The sequence below is a fragment of the Cinclus cinclus genome, unplaced genomic scaffold (genome assembly GCF_963662255.1).
Source record: "Cinclus cinclus unplaced genomic scaffold, bCinCin1.1 SCAFFOLD_240, whole genome shotgun sequence".
Taxonomy (NCBI): Eukaryota; Metazoa; Chordata; class Aves; order Passeriformes; family Cinclidae; genus Cinclus; species Cinclus cinclus.
In genome coordinates, this window is record NW_026912063.1 from 10,481 (window position 1) to 30,300 (window position 19,820).

At 64.5% G+C, this 19,820-nt stretch overlaps 2 protein-coding genes across 5 annotated transcripts; one reads left to right on the forward strand and one right to left on the reverse strand.

Moving 5' to 3' along the window:
* Nucleotides 1-108: 108 nt before the first annotated feature.
* Nucleotides 109-11,360, reverse strand: HNRNPA1 (heterogeneous nuclear ribonucleoprotein A1). Of its 3 annotated transcripts, none has more exons than XM_062514172.1 (11): nt 11,014-11,360; nt 9,820-9,936; nt 8,393-8,539; nt 6,445-6,655; nt 5,748-5,840; nt 5,533-5,667; nt 5,275-5,334; nt 4,912-5,088; nt 3,690-3,812; nt 2,621-2,683; nt 109-589 (listed from the first exon to the last, which is right to left on the reverse strand). In XM_062514172.1, exons 1-10 carry the CDS (start codon nt 11,215-11,217, stop codon nt 2,628-2,630), a joined length of 1,323 nt encoding a protein of 440 aa, XP_062370156.1. In that variant the 5' UTR covers nt 11,218-11,360; the 3' UTR covers nt 109-589; nt 2,621-2,627. The 3 variants fall into 3 exon arrangements, with proteins under 3 accessions (XP_062370156.1, XP_062370157.1, XP_062370158.1); XM_062514173.1 differs by having other exon boundaries at nt 110-589; nt 5,533-5,625; nt 11,014-11,355; XM_062514174.1 differs by lacking the exons at nt 109-589; nt 2,621-2,683 and having other exon boundaries at nt 3,395-3,812; nt 5,533-5,625; nt 11,014-11,359.
* A 122-nt stretch (nt 11,361-11,482) lies between these two features.
* On the forward strand, nt 11,483-17,562 carry CBX5 (chromobox 5). Of its 2 annotated transcripts, none has more exons than XM_062514175.1 (5): nt 11,483-11,586; nt 13,743-13,894; nt 14,826-15,024; nt 15,837-15,934; nt 17,105-17,562. In XM_062514175.1, the coding sequence occupies exons 2-5, from the start codon at nt 13,758-13,760 to the stop codon at nt 17,253-17,255; spliced, it is 585 nt and encodes a 194-aa protein (XP_062370159.1). In that variant the 5' UTR covers nt 11,483-11,586; nt 13,743-13,757; the 3' UTR covers nt 17,256-17,562. The 2 variants fall into 2 exon arrangements, with proteins under 2 accessions (XP_062370159.1, XP_062370160.1); XM_062514176.1 differs by lacking the exon at nt 11,483-11,586 and adding an exon at nt 11,748-11,787.
* Nucleotides 17,563-19,820: the final 2,258 nt, after the last annotated feature.

Genomic DNA, 19,820 nt, shown 5'->3' on the forward strand with positions numbered 1-19,820 from the left:
GCGGGCGCTGGGGCGGGGCTGGAGAGGGGGGGGAGGGGTGTGACCCAGCCCCTGGGCTGTCCCCATGTCCCCAAGTGTCCCCATTGTCCCCCCGCTCACCTCCGCGGGCTCCTCTCCCGGGGCCGGTGGCTCCTACAAAAGGGAAGGGGGGAATTAGTGATTGGGGGGGGGGTCGGGGGGCTGGGACACCCTGGGGACACTCTGGGGACACCCAGGGTGACAAAAGAGAGGCAGGGCTTAGGGGGGAGGGTGGAGCCAGGCTGTGATTGACAGCTGAGGCAACCAATCAGGGAGAGAGCAGCACCCTCCCCCTCGCCTCCAAAATTAATAATAGTAAAAAATAATTTAAAAAAAAAAAAAAAAAACCCAAGAGACATTTATTGAGGAGGTGGGGGGAAGGGTACAGGACACAGGGCAGGGAATTCCGGCCGCTCCGCTCGGGAACTACGGGGGGACCTGGACACGGCGACCTCACAGCGGCCCCGGGGGTCCCGGGGGGTCCCGGGGGGGTCCCGGGGGGTCCCGGGGGCTCTGCCCGGGCCCGGCGCTGGCTCCAGGGGCTGCCCCGGCTCCCGCCCAGCTCCGGCTCCTGCGGGACAGAGGGGCAGGATCAGGAACTGGGCAGGATTGGGATTGGGATCAGGGCGGGATGAGGACTGGAGAAGGATCAGGATTGGGATCAAGCAGGACCAGGATCAGATCAGGGCAGGGACTGGGATTGGCTCTGGGAGGGGCACAGACCCGATCCCAGCCCCAGTCCTGGTCCTGATCCCTGTTCTGATCCCCATCCCTGCCCCAGTATCAGTCCTGATCCCAGCCCCAATCCCTGCCCTAATGCCAATCCCTATCCCTGCCGTGATCTCTGCTCCAATCCCTGTCCCAGTCCCAGTCCTGATCCCAATTCCAGCCCCAATCCCTACCCTGATCCCAATCCCTGCCCTAATCCCAGTCCCTATCCCTGCTGTGATCTCTGCTCCAATCCCTGTCTCAATCCCAGTCCTGATCCAAATCCCTGCCCCCATCCCAGTATTGACCCCAATCCCAGCCCCAATCCCAGTCCTGATCCCAATCCCAGCCCCAATCCCAGTCCTGATCCCAATCCCAGTCCTGATCCCTGCCCCAATCCCAGTCCTGATCCCAATCCCAGTCCTGATCCCGATCCCTGCCCCGATCCCAGTCCTGATCCCGATCCCTGCCCCAATCCCAGTCCTGATCCCGATCCCTGCCCCAATCCCAGTCCTGATCCCGATCCCTGCCCCAATCCCAGTCCTGATCCCGATCCCTGCCCCAATCCCAGTCCTGATCCCAATCCCAGTCCTGATCCCTGCCCCAATCCCAGTCCTGATCCCAATCCCAGTCCTGATCCCGATCCCTGCCCCGATCCCAGTCCTGATCCCGATCCCTGCCCCAATCCCAGTCCTGATCCCGATCCCTGCCCCGATCCCAGTCCTGATCCCGATCCCTGCCCCAATCCCAGTCCTGATCCCAATCCCTGCCCCAATCCCAGTCCTGATCCCTGCCCCAATCCCAGTCCTGATCCCAATCCCAGCCCCAATCCCAGTCCGGATCCCAATCCCAGTCCTGATCCCAATCCTGATCCCTGCCCCAATCCCAGTCCTGATCCCAATCCCAGCCCCAATCCCAGTCCTGATCCCAATCCCTGCCCCAATCCCAGTCCTGATCCCGATCCCAGCCCCAATCCCAGTCCTGATCCCAATCCCAGCCCCAATCCCAGTCCTGATCCCAATCCCAGTCCTGATCCGAATCCCAGTCCTGATCCCAATCCCAGCCCTGATCCCAGTCCTGATCCCAATCCCAGTCCTGATCCCAATCCCAGCCCCGATCCCAGTCCTGATCCCAATCCCAGTCCTGATCCCAATCCCAGCCCCGATCCCAATCCCAGTCCTGATCCCAATCCCAGCCCCGATCCCAGTCCTGATCCCAATCCCAGTCCTGATCCCAATCCCAGCCCCGATCCCAGTCCTGATCCCAATCCCAGTCCTGATCCCGATCCCTGCCCCAATCCCAGTCCTGATCCCTGCCCCAATCCCAGTCCTGATCCCAATCCCTGCCGTGATCTCTGCTCCAATCCCAGCCCCAATCCCAGTCCTGATCCCAATCCCAGCCCCGATCCCAGTCCTGATCCCAATCCCAGCCCTGATCCCAATCCCTGCCGTGATCTCTGCTCCAATCCCAGCCCCAGTCCCCCTGGAATTCCCAGCTCCACCCCTTCCCACCCTTTTCCCTACTTCTGCTGTTTTCCCCCTATTTTTCACCATTTTCTCTCAATCCCTCTCACTTTTAACCTTTCCTCCCCTTTCCAGCCCTTTCCCCTCCATCTTCTCCAGTCCCCTTTTCCCTTTCCCCCCAATCCTTTCCCTTCATCCCTTCCCCTTTATCACCTCCCAACTTTTTTTCACTCCTATTTTCCCACTTTTCTCCCTTGAACCTTTTCTTTTCCTTTACTTCCCCCCCCCGCCAACCGTTCCCTCATTTTTCAATTTCCTCCCCCCCCATTTTTCCTCCTTTTCTCTCCATTTTTTTCCCCATTTCCCCCACAGTCTTTCTCCTATTCCCCCCACCCTTTTCCCCTGTTTTTTCCCCCATTTTCCCCCCTCACCTGGCCATTAAAACCTTCTCCCTCCTCCGTAGCTGCCGCCGCCGCTGGAACTGCCGTAGCCACCTGTGGAGCCAGGGGGGAAATTTAGGGACACCCAAAAAAAAAAAAAATTTGGGGGGGACAAATCTGGGGAATCCCCCCCCCCCCCAAGGACCCACAACTCCTGCCAGGACATTTTGGGATCCCCCCCAGTTTATTTTGGGGTCTCCTCCCAGCACATTCTGAGGTCCTCCCAATACATTTTAAACCCCCTCAAGGGGATTTTTGGGGTCCCCCAGATGATTTTTGGGGTGTTTTTTGGGAATTCACCACTACTGTAGGGCCCTGAGCTGTGCCCCCAGTGCATTTGGGGATATTCTGGGGTCCCTGAGATGGGTTTTTGGGTGCCCCAGGTGATTTTTGGGGTCTCACCGCCACCGTAGGGCCCCGAGCTGTGCCCCCCGAAGCTGCCCCCAGTACATTTAGGGATATTTTGGGGTGCCCCAGGTGATTTTTGGGGACTCACCGCCGCCGTAGGGCCCCGAGCTGCGCCCCCCGAAGCTGCCCCCAGTACATTTAGGGATATTTTGGGGTGCCCCAGGTGATTTTTGGGGTCTCACCGCCGCCGTAGGGCCCCGAGCTGTGCCCCGCGAAGCTGCCCCCAGTACATTTAGGGATATTTTGGGGTGCCCCAGGTGATTTTTGGGGTCTCACCGCCGCCGTAGGGCCCCGAGCTGCGCCCCGCGAAGCTGCCCCCAGTACATTTAGGGATATTTTGGGGTGCCCCAGGTGATTTTTGGGGTCTCACCGCCGCCGTAGGGCCCCGAGCTGTGCCCCGCGAAGCTGCCCCCAGTACATTTAGGGATATTTTGGGGTTCCCCAGGTGATTTTTGGGGTCTCACCGCCGCCGTAGGGCCCCGAGCTGCGCCCCCCGAAGCTGCCCCCAGTACATTTAGGGATATTTTGGGGTGCCCCAGGTGGGTTTTGGGGACTCACCGCCGCCGTAGGGCCCCGAGCTGCGCCCCCCGAAGCTGCCCCCAGTACATTTAGGGATATTTTGGGGTGCCCCAGGTGGGTTTTGGGGACTCACCGCCGCCGTAGGGCCCCGAGCTGCGCCCCCCGAAGCTGCCGCCCTTCATGGGCCCGAAACTCGAGGCCTGGTTGTTGTAGCTGCCAAAGTCATTGTAGCTGCCCCCGCCCCCGAAATTGCTGCCTGGGGGGGGACATTGGGGTCAGGAGGGGACATTGGGGTCAGGAGGGGACATTGGGGTCAGGGGAGGGGACATTGGGGTCGGGGAGGGGACATTGGGGTCGGGGGGCGGGGACAGGGAGCACCCAGGGGTGCCCTGTGATCAGGGGATTTGGGAGATTTGGGATGGGAGAACTGGGAGCCTGGAGTCCAGGGAGCTTTAACTGGGACCCCCCAAAGCCCCCGGATGGTGCCCCTGAGATCCCAAAAGCCCCATGAGGGATTCCCTGAGATCCCAAAACCCCCATGAGGGATTCCCTGAGACCCCAAAGGCCCCCGGATGGTTTCCTTGATATCCCAGAGCTCCTGGGCACCCTGACATGGCTCCCCTGAGACCCCAAACCCCCTGGGAAGGTTCCTCTGAGACCCCAAACCCCCCAGGATAGTTCCTGAGACCCCAAACCCCTGGCATGGTTCCCCTGACACCCCAAACCCCCTGGGATGGTTCCCCCAAATCCCCTGGGAATGCTCCTGAGGCCCCAAACCCCCTGGGATGGTTCCCCCGAGACCCCAAACCCCCCAGGATAGTTCCTGAGACCCCAAACCCCCCAGGATAGTTCCTGAGACCCCAAACCCTTGGCATGGTTCCCCTGACACCCCAAACCCCCTGGGATGGTTCCCCCAAATCCCCTGGGAATGCTCCCGAGGCCCCAAACCCCCTGGGACAGTTCTTGAGACCCCAAACCCTTTGGGAACGTTCCTGAGACCCCAAACCCCCTGGGATGGTTCCCCCGAGACCCCAAACCCCCCAGGATAATTCCTGAGACCCCAAACCCCTGGCATGGTTTCCCTGACACCCAAACCCCCTGGGATGGTTCCCCCAAAACCCCTGGGAATGCTCCCGAGGCCCCAAACTCTCTGGGATGGTTTCTCTGAGACCCCAAGCCCCCGGGATAGTTCCTGAGACCCCAAACCCATGGCATGATTCCCCTGACACCCCCTGGGAATGCTCCTGAGGCCCCAAACCCCCCGGGATAGTTCCCCCAAACCCCGGGTGCCAGAATATTCCCATTTCCCAGGGTGGTGACCCCAGTAACTCCCCCGTCCCCATAGCTGTCCCCACCTGTGCCCGCCTCAGCCAGCCCGTTGCGCACGGCCAGCGCCGGTCCCCGCGCCGGCCGCCGGCCCCCGCTGCCGCCGCCGAAGCCACCACCGCCGTTGTTGTAGCCATCATAGGAGCCGCTGCCGCCGTAGCCCCGGTTGCCCCCGGAGTAGCCGGGGCCGCCGCCGCCGCCGTAACCTGGGAGAGGAGACACAAAACCCAACTTTGAGCCCAGCGAGGCCGCGGCGGGCACGGCCGGGCCGGGCTCCGGCGGGCGCGGGCGGGCTCGGGCTGCGTCGCTGGCGGGGGCCGGGCGTCCTGGCGGTTGCCCCCCCCCCGGTGTTGTCGTTGGTGTGGGGGGGCTCGTGCCCGGCCTGGCCTTACCGTCAGCGCCAAATCCATTAAATCCGTCGCCGCCGTAAGCGCCGGCGCGGCCAAACCCACCTGGAAAGAACAAACCGCGCTGGGGCCCCGCCAGGGAACGGGCACCGGAGCCCGGGGTGGGTTTTGGGCGGGGGATGCGGAGAGGTGGCGGCGGCCGCGGAGGGTGTCCCCGTGTCCCTCGGTGGGGTGGGGTCCGGCTGCGTGTCCCCCCCACCCCCCCTCACCCCCCCCCCCCCCCCGGCCGGCGCCGTCACTCACCACGGCCGCCGAAGTTGCCGCCGCGGTTGAAGTTGTCGCCGCCGCCGAAACCGCCGCGGCCGCCGCCGCCGAAATTCCCGGAGCCGCTGCGGCCTAGGAGAGGAGGAGGAGGAGGAGGAGGAGGAAGGGCACAGCCTTTAGGCACAGCGCGGGTGGCACGGGAGGCGCTGGCACGGCGGGGGCACGGCCGGAGCGGCCGCGGGCCGGGCGCTCACCTCGCTGGCCGGCCGAGGCGCTGGCCATCTCCTGCTTGGACAGAGCCTTGCGCACCTCGCAGTTGTGCCCGTTCACCGTGTGGTACTTCTGGACTGTGGGGGACACGCCGGGGGCTCAGCGTGGGCCGGCACTGGCACAGCCGGGGCTGTCACCCACACCGCACTGTCCCCAGCTGCACTGTCACTGTCCCCAGCTGCACTGTCACTGTCCCAGCCGGGCTGTCACTGTCCCAGCCGGGCTGTCACTGTCCCCAGCTGCACTGTCACTGTCCCCAGCCGGGCTGTCACTGTCCCCAGCTGCACTGTCACTGTCCCAGCCGGGCTGTCAGCCCTGAACCGTGACCCCAGGCTGTCTGCAGCTGTCACTGTCCCCAGCCTGTGTCCCCAGGCTGTTCCCATGCTGTCCCCACCCAGGCTGTCACTGTCCCCATCCAGGCTGTCACCCTCCCCCTGTCCCCAGGCTGTTCTCAGGCTATCCCAGGCTGTCCCCAGCTGGCTGTCACTGTCCCCACCCTGTCACCCTCCCCGTGTCCCCAGGCTGGCCCCAGCTGGCTGTCACTGTCCCCACCCTGTCACCCTCCCCGTGTCCCCAGGCTGGCCCCAGCTGGCTGTCACTGTCCCCGTCCAGGCTGTCCCCAGCTGGCTGTCACCCCCAACGCCCCCAGGCTGTCCCCAGGCTGTCCCCAGGGGGACTCACTGACGATTTTGTCGACCGAGTCGTGGTCGTCGAAGGTGACGAAGGCGAAGCCGCGCTTTTTGCCGCTGCCGCGGTCGGTCATGATCTCGATGACCTCGATCTTGCCGTACTGCCCGAAGTACTCCCGCAGGTGATGCTCCTCCGTGTCCTCCTTGATGCCGCCCACGAAGATCTTCTTCACCGTCAGGTGCGCCCCGGGCCGCTGCGAGTCCTGCGGCACCGGCGGGGCTGGCAGCGGGCACGGGACACGCGGCCACCGCTGTCCCCAGTGCCACCTCCCACAGGGAACGTGGGCACAGCCACTGCCACCACTGGGAAATGCAACCACTGCCACTGTCCCCGGTGCCACCACTGGGAAATGCAACCACTGCCACTGTCCCCGGAGCCACCACTGGGAAATGCAACCACTGCCACTGTCCCCGGTGCCACCACTGGGAAATGCAACCACTGCCACTGTCCCTGGAGCCACCAATGGGAAATGCAACCACTGCCACTGTCCCCGGAGCCACCACTGGGAAATGCAACCACTGCCACTGTCCCCGGTGCCACCTCTGGGAAATGCAACCACTGCCACTGTCCCCAGTGCCACCAATGGGAAATGCAACCACTGCCACTGTCCCCGGAGCCACCACTGGGAAATGCAACCACTGCCACTGTCCCCGGTGCCACCTCCGGGAAATGCAACCACTGCCACTGTCCCTGGAGCCACCACTGGGAAATGCAACCACTGCCACTGTCCCCGGTGCCACCACTGGGAAATGCAACCACTGCCACTGTCCCCGGAGCCACCAATGGGAAATGCAACCACTGCCACTGTCCCCGGAGCCACCACTGGGAAATGCAACCACTGCCACTGTCCCCGGAGCCACCACTGGGAAATGCAACCACTGCCACTGTCCCCAGTGCCACCTCCCACAGGAAATATGGTCACTGTCCCCAGTGTCACCAGTCACAGAGGAATGTGGCCACTGTCCCCAGTGCCACCACTGGGAACAGATGGAGCAGCCACCGTCCCTCTGTCCCTTTACCCGGTGTCACTGCCACGAGCAGCAATCACTGCCACTGATCCTGTCCCCAGTGTCACGGCCACCAGCAGTGGGCACAGCCACCCCTGTCCCCAGTGTCACCAGCAGGGTGTATCTTCCTTTGTCCCCAGCCCACCCTTCCCACAGAAGTGTCCCCAAACCCCAGCTGAACCTGTGTTTGTGTCACCTGGGTGTCCCCCCGAGATGTGTCCTTTCACCTGCGTATCCCCAAGCTGCGTCTGTGTCCTCTCCCTATGTCACCTGCTTGTGTGTCACTGTGTGTGCCACAGGGTCCCTGTTCTCTTTCTGTCCCTGGAATCCGTGTCCCTAATTCCCCCCTCAGTGTCCCTCACCTCTCGGGACACGGCTCGTTTGGGTTCCACCACCCTGCCAGTGTCCCCAGTGTCCCCAGTGTCCCTCACCTCTCGGGACACGGCTCCTTTGGGTTCCACCACCCTCCCAGTGTCCCCAGTGTCCCCAGTGTCCCTCACCTCTCGGGACACGGCCCGTTTGGGTTCCACCACCCTCCCAGTGTCCCCAGTGTCCCTCACCTCTCGGGACACGGCCCGTTTGGGTTCCACCACCCTCCCAGTGTCCCCAGTGTCCCCAGTGTCCCTCACCTCTCGGGACACGGCTCCTTTGGGTTCCACCACCCTCCCAGTGTCCCCAGTGTCCCCAGTGTCCCCAGTGTCCCTCACCTCTCGGGACACGGCTCCTTTGGGTTCCACCACCCTCCCAGTGTCCCCAGTGTCCCTCACCTCTCGGGACACGGCTCCTTTGGGTTCCACCACCCTCCCAGTGTCCCCAGTGTCCCCAGTGTCCCCAGTGTCCCTCACCTCTCGGGACACGGCCCGTTTGGGTTCCACCACCCTCCCAGTGTCCCCAGTGTCCCCAGTGTCCCCAGTGTCCCCAGTGTCCCTCACCTCTCGGGACACGGCCCGTTTGGGTTCCACCACCCTGCCATCCACCTTGTGTGGCCGTGCATTCATGGCAGCATCGACCTCCTCCACCGAGGAGTAGGTGACGAACCCAAAGCCCCGCGAGCGCTTTGTGTTGGGGTCCCGCATCACCTGGGGGCAGGGACAGGTCAGGGACACGTCAGGGACACGTCAGGGACACGGGGGACAGGTCGGGGACACGGGGGACACAGTGACACGGGCAGGGATGTGACAAAACCTGAACCCCTGTGAGCGACTCGTCTTGGGGTTCCGCATCACCTGAGGACAGGGATGGGACAGGGACAGGTCAGGGACACGGGCAGGGGATGTGACAAAACCCAAACCCCTTGCCTTGGGGTCCTGCATCTCTTGGGGACACCATGGGGGACAGGTCAGGGACACGAGGAGGGACAGATCAGGGACGTGGTCATAAATTCAAAGACAAGGATAAGGACTGGGGGATCCCATGGCAGGTTTTGGGGGTCCCAGGGGAGGGTCTGGGGATGCCAAGCAGGGATTTGGGGAACCCAGGGATGGCTTTGGTAATCCCAAAAGGAGATTTATTGGACAACGGATAGTTTTGGGGATCCCATGGCAGGTTTTGGGGGTCCCAAGGAGAGATTTTTTTGGGCTAGGGATAGTTTTGGGGATGCCAAGGAGGGATTTGGGGATCCCAGGGCAGGTTTTGTACATCCCAGGGCAGGTTTTTGGGGTCCCAGGGCAGGTTTGGGGGGTCCCAGGGAGAGATTTTTTTGGGCTAGGGATAGTTTTGGGGATGCCAGGGAGGGATTTGGGAATCCCAGGGCAGGTTTTGGGGATCCCAGGGCAGGTTTTGTACCTCCCAGAGTAGGTTTTGGGGGTCCCAAGGCAGGTTTGGGGGGGTCCCAGGGCAGGTTTTGGGGGGTCCCAGGGCAGGTTTTGGGGGGTCCCAGGGCAGGTTTTGTACATCCCAGAGCAGGTTTGGGGAGGTCCCAGGGCAGGTTTGGGGAGGTCCCAGGGCAGGTTTGGGGGGGTCCCAGGGCAGGTTTTGTACATCCCAGGGCAGGTTTGGGGGGGTCCCAGGGCAGGTTTGGGGGGGGTCCCAGGGCAGGTTTGGGGGGGGTCCCAGGGCAGGTTTCGGGGGTCCCAGGGCAGGTTTTGTACATCCCAGGGCAGGTTTTGGGGGGTCCCAGGGCAGGTTTTGGGGGGTCCCAGGGCAGGTTTCGGGGGTCCCAGGGCAGGTTTTGTACATCCCAGGGCAGGTTTGGGGGGGTCCCAGGGCAGGTTTGGGGGGTCCCAGGGCAGGTTTTGTACATCCCAGGGCAGGTTTGGGGGGGTCCCAGGGCAGGTTTGGGGGGGGTCCCAGGGCAGGTTTCGGGGGTCCCAGGGCAGGTTTCGGGGGTCCCAGGGCAGGTTTGGGGGTGCCCCCTCACCACGCAGTCAGTGAGGGTGCCCCACTGCTCGAAGTGGCTGCGCAGGCTCTCGTCTGTGGTTTCAAAGCTCAGGCCGCCGATGAAAAGTTTCCGGAGCTGCTCCGGCTCCTTCGGGGACTGCAGGACAAGGGGACACAGAATTGGGGGTCAGGGGGAGCTGGGGAACTCCTGAGCCCCCCCTGAAACATCCTCACACAGCTCTGATACCCCAAAATCCCTTCCAGGACTCCCCCCAGCTCCTCACATCCCCAAAATCCCTTCCAGGACTCCCCACATCCCAAAATCCTCCCTCCAAAATTCCCACCAAAGCTCCAGAGAGATCCTGGCATCCCAAAATCACCCCTGGGATGCAAAAATCCCTCCTGGGACCTCAGATTTCACCCTGGGCCTCCCCCACAGCTCCTGATACCCCAAATATCCCCTGGGAACCCCCAGCCCCGAGCTGAGGGGGTCCCCAGCCCCCTGAGCCCCCCTCACCTGAGACCCTGAAAAACCCAGATCCTCTTTTGGGACCCCCACACACTAAAAGGACCCAGACATCCCCCCCCCCCCGGGCCCCATCCCTGCCCTCCCCTCCAGCTCCTCCATCCCAAATTTTTTGGAGCCAACTGATCCTTGAGCACTCCCAGTTCCCCGCACCCCAAATTCCCAAGGACCACCCCCCCCCCACCCAAATTCCTCAACCTCCCAGGCCCCCAAATCTCTCCCCCATCCCCAAATCTTGAGGCCCACCAATCCCTTCAACGCCCCCAACCCTTGTTTTTAACTCCCCTTAAACCCCTATACCCCAAATTTTGACCTCCCCCAACCCCCAAAACCCGGAGCCCCCCCACTCAATATTTCGAAGCCCCCCCCCATCCCGGGTGACACAAAGGACGAGCACGTGGCCGGGGGGGGGGGGAGGGGTGAGGGGGGGTCGCGCATGCGCCTGAGGGGGGGGGGCTCTGTAACACCCCCCCCCCCCCCACACACACAGAGACAATGGCGCCTGCGCGCGTTAGGGGAAAGAGGGGGGGGGCGCGCGCAGGCGCAGTGAGAACCCGCGGCCCGCCAGGCGGCGCGGTGAGGGGGGGGGGGGGCGGATTGAGGGGGGAACGGAATTTAAAAAAAAAAAAAAAAAAACCAACAACAACAACAATAAAACGCGCGTGAACCGGTGAGGCGCCGAGGGAGGAAAGCAGCGCGAGCGCTCACCTCGGCCTTGGCCATGGCGGCGGCGCGGCGCGGGGCGGGGCGGGCCGGGCGGTGGCGGCAGCGCGCGATGCTCCCTCTGCGAGGGCCGACACGGAAAGGGGCCGAGCGACGCGAGCGCCGCCGCCTCACCCCGCCGCCCCCGCCGCCCTCACGGCCCCCGCGCCGCCTCCCATTGGTTGACGCCGCCCGGCGCCGCCTCTCCATTGGCGCGCTCGCCGCGCTCCTCCCGCGCCTCCGGCGTTGATTGGTTTTTTGCGCATAAGTCCCGCCTCAGCTCCGCGCTGATTGGGTAGAAACGGTGTTGCCACGCCTCGTGCGGCTTTTCCCGCTCCGGCCCGGAGACTCCCCGACGCGCCGCTGATTGGTTGGCGGCGCGGAGGGCCCGCCCCTTCCTCGGCGCTCATTGGCTGAGCGAGCGGGGGGACGGTCCCCATTGGCGGCAGCGGCCGTCGCTCATTACGGGCCGCCGGCGGGCCCAGCGCAGCTCGGCGAGAGCGGCGCGGCGGGCGCAGAGCGGGGCGGCGGCGACTCCCGGCGGCGGCGAGGAGGGCCCGCCTGCCCGCCGGCCCCAAGGTGCGGCCGGAGCAGCGCATGCGCCGATCGCGGCGGGCTTTGGGGAGGGGAGAAAAGGCGGGCGGACGCATGCGCGGATCGCGGCCGGCGGCGCCTGCGCGCTGCGGGCCGTTTTGGCGGGCGGAGCGCGGAGCGGCGGCAGCTCGGAGGGGCGGCCAAACCGCGGCGAACGGGCCCGCGCCGGAGCCGCTCTCCGCGCAGGTAGCGCCGGCGGCGGTCGGCGGATGAATGGGCGGCAGCGCGGGGGCGGGTCCGCCGCTGTGACGGGCAGGCGCGGTGGCCAATGGCGGTGGATGGGAGGCGGAGCCACATGGGGAGTGGCGGGCGCGGTATTTAATAGCATCGAGCGGCGGGCGGGATTCCGCGATGATTGATAGGCGCGTTCACCAATAGCGGTGGAGCGTAGGCCGGGCTGCGCTCGGAGTGATGGGTTCTTTGCCCAATGGTGGCGCGGCGGAGCTGTGGCGAGCGGCGGGGCTCTCAGCCAATCCGAGCGCGGGCGCGCGACGTTCTGACCAATCGCGGGCCGGGGCGCTCTTCAGTCCCCTCCTCCAGGCCCGGGTACCGGGCCCCGCTTTGAACCCAGAACTGCGGCTTTTTACCCCAAAACCGCGACTTTTGCCCTTAAACCGCAGCGTTTCTCTTCAAACCGGCGCTTTTCCGCCTCAAGCCGCAGGGTTTTCCCTCACAACTGCGGTTTTTAGCACTCGGGAGAGCGGTTTTGGCCTCAGCGCGGCGCGTTCCCTTTGTTCCCTCAGGAATGCCGGGCGCGGGATCCGGGATGCGGCGCCCCGGGGGCTCCGGCCCTTCATTTCCCTTTCCAGAGCCGCCTTTTCTCGGCTAAAGCGGCCTCTCTTCCCTCAGGAATCCAGTCAGAACCTGTCGCTTCCCGCCCAAATCCCGCGCCGGGAAATCCCGCCGGGAATCCGGCAGGAAATTCCACCCCGGCAGCGAGGAATTCCTCACTGGGGTTTAGGGTTGGAGTTAACAAGAAGAAATCCGCTAAAATCGAGGTTTAAGAGGGGAGTGGGGGGTGAAGAGAAAAAGCCTGAATTGGGTTTTTCGTAAAATCTCGGGGTTTTAATCCCACCCCATTTTTAAGGGGTTTAGCCCAAGTTCTGTTTCCCTGTTCCCAAATCCCCTCTCGGTTTTAGGGGATTTATCCCAAATTACTTTTCACTCTGCGTAAATCCTCAGGTTTTTTAGGGGTTTTTTAGACCAAATTGTGTTTCTTTGTGCCTAAATCCTCGCTGGTTTTCAGAGTCGGCCCCTCCTGTGCTTCCCCCACCCCCCTCCCTTTGAGGATCCCACAATGACCCCAAATCCTTCCTCGGGGATCCCAAAATGACCCCAAATCCCCCCTCGGGGATCCCAAAATGACCCCAAATCCCTCCTTGAGGACCCAAAAATGACCCCAAATCCTTCCATGGGGATTCAAAATTACCCCAAATCCCTCCTCGGGGAACCCGAAATGACCCCAAATTCTTCCTTGGGGAACCCAGGTGACCCCGAATCCTTCCTTAGGGATCCCAAGATGACCCCAAACCCCTCTTTGGGGATCCCAAGATGACCCCAAATCCTTCCTTGGGGAACCCAGGTGACCCCAAATCCTTCCTTAGGGATCCCAAGATGACCCCAAATCCTTCCCTGGGGAACCCCGGTGACCCCAAATCTTTCCTTAGGGATGCCAAGATGTCCCCAGATCCCTCTTTGGACACCCAGGTGTCCTCAGGTCACCCCAATCCCCCCCTTTTGAGGGAGCTCCAGGAGTCCCAGATCTCCTTTTGGGGTTCCTGAGGTGACCCCAAATCCCCCCCTGAGCTGTCCTCTGTTCCCATTGGGGTGACAATGCCATGTCCCACAGAGCGCCAGCTGCCAGCAGCAGCCCCCCTGTGTGACATCCCCTGTCCCTGTCCCCTGTCACTGTCCCTGTCCCTGTCCCCAGAGCGGTGGCTGCGCTATGGGCAGGAGGAGCCGGCGGGCAGTTCCCTGTCCCCTGTCACTGTCCCCTGTCCCTGTCACTGTCCCCTGTCCCTGTCCCCAGAGCGGTGGCTGCACTATGGGCAGGAGGAGCCGGCGGGCAGTTCCCTGTCCCCTGTCACTGTCCCCTGTCACTGTCCCCTGTCCCTGTCACTGTCCCCTGTCCCTGTCCCCAGAGCGGTGGCTGCGCTATGGGCAGGAGGAGCCGGCGGGCAGCCGACAGCTCGTCCTCGGGGGAGGAGGAGGAGTATGTGGTGGAGAAGGTTCTGGATCGGCGCGTGGTGAGGGGCCAGGCCGAGTACCTGCTCAAGTGGAAAGGCTTCTCCGAGTGAGTGGCACTGGGGACAGCGGGGACAGCGCGGTGGCAGCCGGGACACGGCTCCTGAGAGGAGGGACACGGCGCTCAGGGACAGGGGGACACAACACCTGGGACAGGGGACACGGCTCCTGGGAGGTGGGACGCAACACCTGGGGGTGTCCCTGGGTGTCCCTTCTGTGTCCCTGGGTGTCTCCTGGGTGTCCTCTGTCTCCTGGGTATCCCCTGGGTGTCCCTTGGTGTCCCCTGGCTGTCCCCTGGGTATCCCCTGGGTGTCCCTTGGTGTCACCTGGCTGTCCCCTGGGTGCCCCTGGGTGCCCCTTGGTGTCTCCTGGCTGTCCCCTGGGTGCCCCTGGGTGTCTCCTGTGTGGCCCTGGCTGCCCCGGGTGTCCCTTGGTGTCCCCTGGGTATCCCCTGGATGTCCCTTGGTGTCCCCTGGCTGTCCCCTGGGTGCCCCTGGGTGCCCCTTGGTGTCTCCTGGCTGTCCCCTGGGTGCCCCTGGGTGTCTCCTGTGTGGCCCTGGCTGCCCCGGGTGTCCCTTGGTGTCCCCTGGGTATCCCCTGGATGTCCCTTGGTGTCCCCTGGCTGTCCCCTGGGTGCCCCTGGGCGTCCCTTGGTGTCCCCTGGCTGTCCCCTGGGTGCCCCTGGGTGTCTCCTGTGTGGCCCTGGCTGCCCCTGGGTGTCCCTTGGTGTCCCCTGGGTATCCCCTGGGTGTCCCTTGGTGTCCCCTGGCTGTCCCCTGAGTGTCCCCTGGGTGTCCCTTGGTGTCCTCTGGGTGCCCCTGACTGTCCCTGAGTGTCCCCTGACCGTGTCCCCCAGGGAACACAACACAGGGGGGTGGCCCCTGGCTATCCCCTGGGTGCCCCTGAGTGTCCCCTGGGTGCCCCGGCTGTCCCTGGGTGCCCCTGGGTGTCCCTGAGTGTCCCCTGACCGTGTCCCCCAGGGAACACAACACGTGGGAGCCCGAGAAGAACCTGGACTGCCCCGAGCTGATCTCGCAGTTCCTGCGCAAGGACCGCAGGATGAGGGACATGAGGGACATGAGGGACAGCGATGGCACACGGCCCCGGGAGCGCCCCGAGGGCGCCAAGCGCAAGGGACTGCCCGGGAGTGAGGATGGGAGAGCCAAGAAAAAGAGGGAGGTGAGAGGGAGAGAGAGGGGACACCTGGGGACAGGGACACGGGGAGGGACAGGGAGACCAGGATGGGGACAGGGACACTGGAATGGGGACAGGGAGACCGGGATGGGGACAGGGACACGGGGAGGGACAGGGAGACCAGGATGGGGACAGGGACACTGGAATGGGGACAGGGAGACCGGGATGGGGACAGGGACACGGGGAGGGACAGGGAGACCAGGATGGGGACAGGGACACTGGAATGGGGACAGGGAGACCGGGATGGGGACAGGGACACGGGGAGGGACAGGGAGACCAGGATGGAGACAGGGAGACTGGGATGGAACAGGGACACGGGGAGGGACAGGGACACTGGAATGGGGACAGGGAGACCGGGATGGGGACAGGGACACTGGGATGGGGACAGGGACACAGGGAGAGGGATGGGAATCCATGGCTGGGGACAGGGAGACAAGGATGGGGACAGGGACACAGGGAGGGAGATGGGAATCCAGGGATAGGGTCAAGGGACACAGAAATGAGGACAGGGACACTGGGAAGGGGTCAGGGACAAGCAGAGGGGACAGGGACCCCAGAGATGGGGACAGGGATTGGGGACAGTGGCACCCAGTGTCCTCTCCCTGGGGACAGCAGCCTGGAGTCCTGGAATGGCCACCAGGGAAGGGGACAGTGCCCAGCCACGGGGCCACTCCCCCAGTGCCACCACATGGGGACAGCGCCCCCAGCCTAGAGCCACACCCTCTCCCTGTCCCCATCTCCCCCCCAAAATCCCTTTTTTTCCCAAACAATCCCTTCTTCCCCCAAAAAACTCCCAGAGCAACGACATCGCCCGCGGCTTCGAGCGGGGGCTGGAGCCCGAGAAGATCATCGGGGCCACCGACTCCTGCGGGGACCTCATGTTCCTCATGAAGTGGTGAGGCCACCAGCGGTGTCCCCAGAGTCCCCTGAGCCCCCCGGGCCGTGGCTGTGACCCCCCCCCGAGTCCTCCCAGTTTGTGTCGGTGTTCCCAGTTTGTGTCGGTGTCCCCCTGACACCCAGTTTGTCCCTGAATTTGGTACCTGTGACCTCCCCCATTTATCCCTGTGTCCCCAGTTTGTGTCCCCAGTTTGTCCCCGTGTCCCCAGTTTGTGTCCCCAGTTTGTAACCTCAGTTTGTCCCCGTGTCCCCCAGTTTGTGTCCCCAGTTTGTGTCCCCTTTTTGTGTCCCCAGTTTGTAACCCCAGTTTGTCCCCGTGTCCCCCAGTTTGTGTCCCCAGTTTGTGTCCCCAGTTTGTGTCCCCAGTTTGTAACCCCAGTTTGTCCCCGTGTCCCCCAGTTTGTGTCCCCATGTTCCCCAGTCTGTCCCCAGTGTGTCCCCAGTGTGTCCCCAGTCTGTCCCCAGTGTGTCCCCAGTGTGTCCCCAGTCTGTCCCTGTGTCCCCCAGTCTGTCCCCAGTGTGTCCCCCAGTGTGTCCCCAGTCTGTCCCCAGTCTGTCCCCAGTGTGTCCCCAGTCTGTCCCCATGTCCCCCAGTGTGTCCCCAGTGTGTCCCCAGTCTGTCCCCAGTGTGTCCCCAGTGTGTCCCCAGTCTGTCCCTGTGTCCCCCAGTCTGTCCCCATGTCCCCCAGTCTGTCCCCAGTGTGTCCCCAGTCTGTCCCTGTGTCCCCCAGTCTGTCCCCATGTCCCCCAGTCTGTCCCCAGTGTGTCCCCAGTCTGTCCCCATGTTCCCCAGTCTGTCCCTGTGTCCCCCAGTCTGTCCCCAGTGTGTCCCCAGTCTGTCCCTGTGTCCCCCAGTCTGTCCCCATGTCCCCCAGTCTGTCCCCAGTCTGTCCCCAGTCTGTCCCTGTGTCCCCCAGTCTGTCCCCATGTTCCCCAGTCTGTCCCTGTGTCCCCCAGTCTGTCCCCAGTGTGTCCCCAGTGTGTCCCCAGTCTGTCCCTGTGTCCCCCAGTCTGTCCCCATGTCCCCCAGTGTGTCCCCAGTGTGTCCCCAGTCTGTCCCTGTGTCCCCCAGTCTGTCCCCATGTTCCCCAGTCTGTCCCCAGTCTGTCCCCATGTTCCCCAGTCTGTCCCCGTGCCCCCCTGACCCCCCACCCTTGTCCCCCCCCAGGAAGGACACGGACGAGGCCGACCTGGTGCTGGCCAAGGAAGCCAACCTCAAGTGTCCCCAAATTGTCATCGCGTTCTACGAGGAGCGGCTGACGTGGCACGCGTACCCCGAGGACAGTGACAGCAAGGAGCGGGACCCCCCCCGCAGCTAAAGCCCCCCAAAATCTGTACATAGCCCCCCATCCGTGGGGACCCCCGGGACCCCCCCTCGTCCCTCTGTCCCCTCCCAGTGTCCCCAGAACCCCCCCAAGGGGACAGGGCTGAGGGTGACCCTCCCCCTTTTGGGGTGTCCCCAACCTGTCCCCACACCCCCCCCCCGGGTAGATTTTTGGGGGGGTTTTGGTGTTTTTTAAAGTTGGTGTTTTTAGTCGGGGTCCCCCTCCCGGGGTGTCCCCGTGTCCCCTGTGTCCCCCCCTCCCCCCGTGTTGTCCCCAACCCCCCCCGGATTTGTTCCAATAAACGGAGACTTTTCAGGAGCTGCTGCCCGGGGGGGGCTTGGGGACCCCCAGTGTCCCCAGTATGGCCCAGTATGGCCCAGTGTCCCCAGTACAGTGTCCCCAGTACGGCCCAGTGTCCCCAGTACGGCCCAGTGTCCCCAGCATGGCCCAGTGTCCCCAGTACAGTGTCTGCAGTACGGCCCAGTGTCCCCAGCATGGCCCAGTGTCCCCAGTATGGTGTCCCCAGTACGGCCCAGTGTCCCCAGTATGGCCCAGTGTCTGCAGTATGGCCCAGTGTCCCCAGTGCAGTGTCCCCAGTATGGCCCAGTGTCCCCAGTATGGTGTCCGCAGTACAGCCCAGTGTCCCCAGTACGGCCCAGTGTCCCCAGTACGGTGTCCCCAGTACGGCCCAGTGTCCCCAGTATGGCCCAGTGTCCCCAGTATGGTCCAGTATCCCCAGTACGGTGTCCCCAGTACAGCTCAGTGTCCCCAGTACGGTGTCCCCAGTACGGCCCAGTGTCCCCAGCATGGCCCAGTGTCCCCAGTATGGTGTCCCCAGTACGGCCCAGTGTCCCCAGTATGGTCCAGTATCCCCAGTACAGTGTCCCCAGTATGGCCCAGTGTCCCCAGTACGGTGTCCCCAGTACGGTGTCCCCAGTACGGTGTCCCCAGTATGGCCCAGTATCCCCAGTACGGTGTCCCCAGTACAGCCCAGTGTCCCCAGTATGGCCCAGTGTCCCCAGTAAGGTGTCCCCAGTACAGCCCAGTGTCCCCAGTATGGCCCAGTGTCTCCAGCCCAGTCTCAGGGTGGGACCCTCGCCCATTTGAGGGGGTCCCCAAAAAGGGGGCGGGTCCAGCGTTGTCCCCCCCTTCCCCGGTCCCCTCGGCGGTGCCGCCTGGTGGTGACAGCGCGGGGACACTGGGGGGGGGGGGGGGACAGGGGACCCCTGGGGATGCAGCAGGGACACCTGGGTGACACGGGGGAGGGGCTTGGGGACACTCCGGGGTCACACAGGGGGGGTTGGGGACACTCCCGGGGTCACACGGGGGGGGTTGGGGACACTCCGGGGTCACACGGGTCCGGTGTCACACGGGAGGGGGTTGGGGACACTCCGGGGTCACACAGGGGGGGTTGGGGACACTCCGGGGTCACACAGGGGGAGTTGGGGACACTCCCAGGGTCACACGGGGGGGGTTGGGGACATTCCCGGTTTCACACGGGGGGGGGTTGGGGACACTCGGGGGTCACACGGGGGGAGTTGGGGACACTCCGGTGTCACACGGGGGGGGTTGGGGACACTCCCGGGGTCACACGGGGGGAGTTGGGGACACTCGGGGGTCACACGGGGGGAGTTGGGGACACTCCGGTGTCACACGGGGGGGGTTGGGGACACTCGGGGGTCACACGGGGGGAGTTGGGGACACTCCGGTGTCACACGGGGGGGGTTGGGGACACTCGGGGGTCACCGCGCACTCCCTCCCGGAGCCGCCAGGGGGCGCCCTCGCGCCACCGCAGCCCCGCGCGCGCCGCCCGCCCCTCCCCCCCCCCCCCACCGTGGGAAGGGGCGTGGCCTGAGAAGACCCCGCCCCCTCGTGTGTCCCTCCCCCCCCCCACTTTCGGGACCCCGGGGGGGGGATTGGGGGGATTCCGGAGTGGGGGGAGGGGTGCGGTGGATTTTTGGGGATGTTTTCCCACCGCAAAGCACGACGGGAAATTCCGCGCGCGGACAAAGGGCAGGGGCACGCCCCGCGCGCGGGGCACGCCGGGAAAGGGCGGGGCAAGGGGCGGGGCTCGGCGCGCGGCGGAAGCGGCGCGCGCTCAGGTGGGCTCGCGGCGGCGGCGGCCGTGACGTCACGGGGGGTGTCGTGTGACGTCACGGGGGACCGGGGTGAAGGGGGGGAGGGGCCGCGGCTCCAAGGGACACTTGGGGGGGTCTGGGGTCTCCTTGTCACCGCCAGCCTGCCCTGTGTCCCCCCCCCTCAGGGCTCTCCTGTCCCCTCAGGGCTCCCCTGTCCCCTCAGGGCTCTCCTGTCCCCTCTGTCACCCCCCCACGGCTCCCCTGTCCCCCCTCAGGGCTCCCCTGTCCCCTCTGTCCCCCCTCAGGGCTCCCCTGTCCCCTCTGTCACCCCCTCAGGGCTCTCCTGTCCCCTCTGTCCCCCCTCAGGGCTCCCCTGTCCCCTCTGTCACCCCCTCAGGGCTCTCCTGTCCCCTCTGTCCCCCCTCAGGGCTCTCCTGTCCCCTCTGTCCCCCCTCAGGGCTCTCCTGTCCCCTCTGTCACC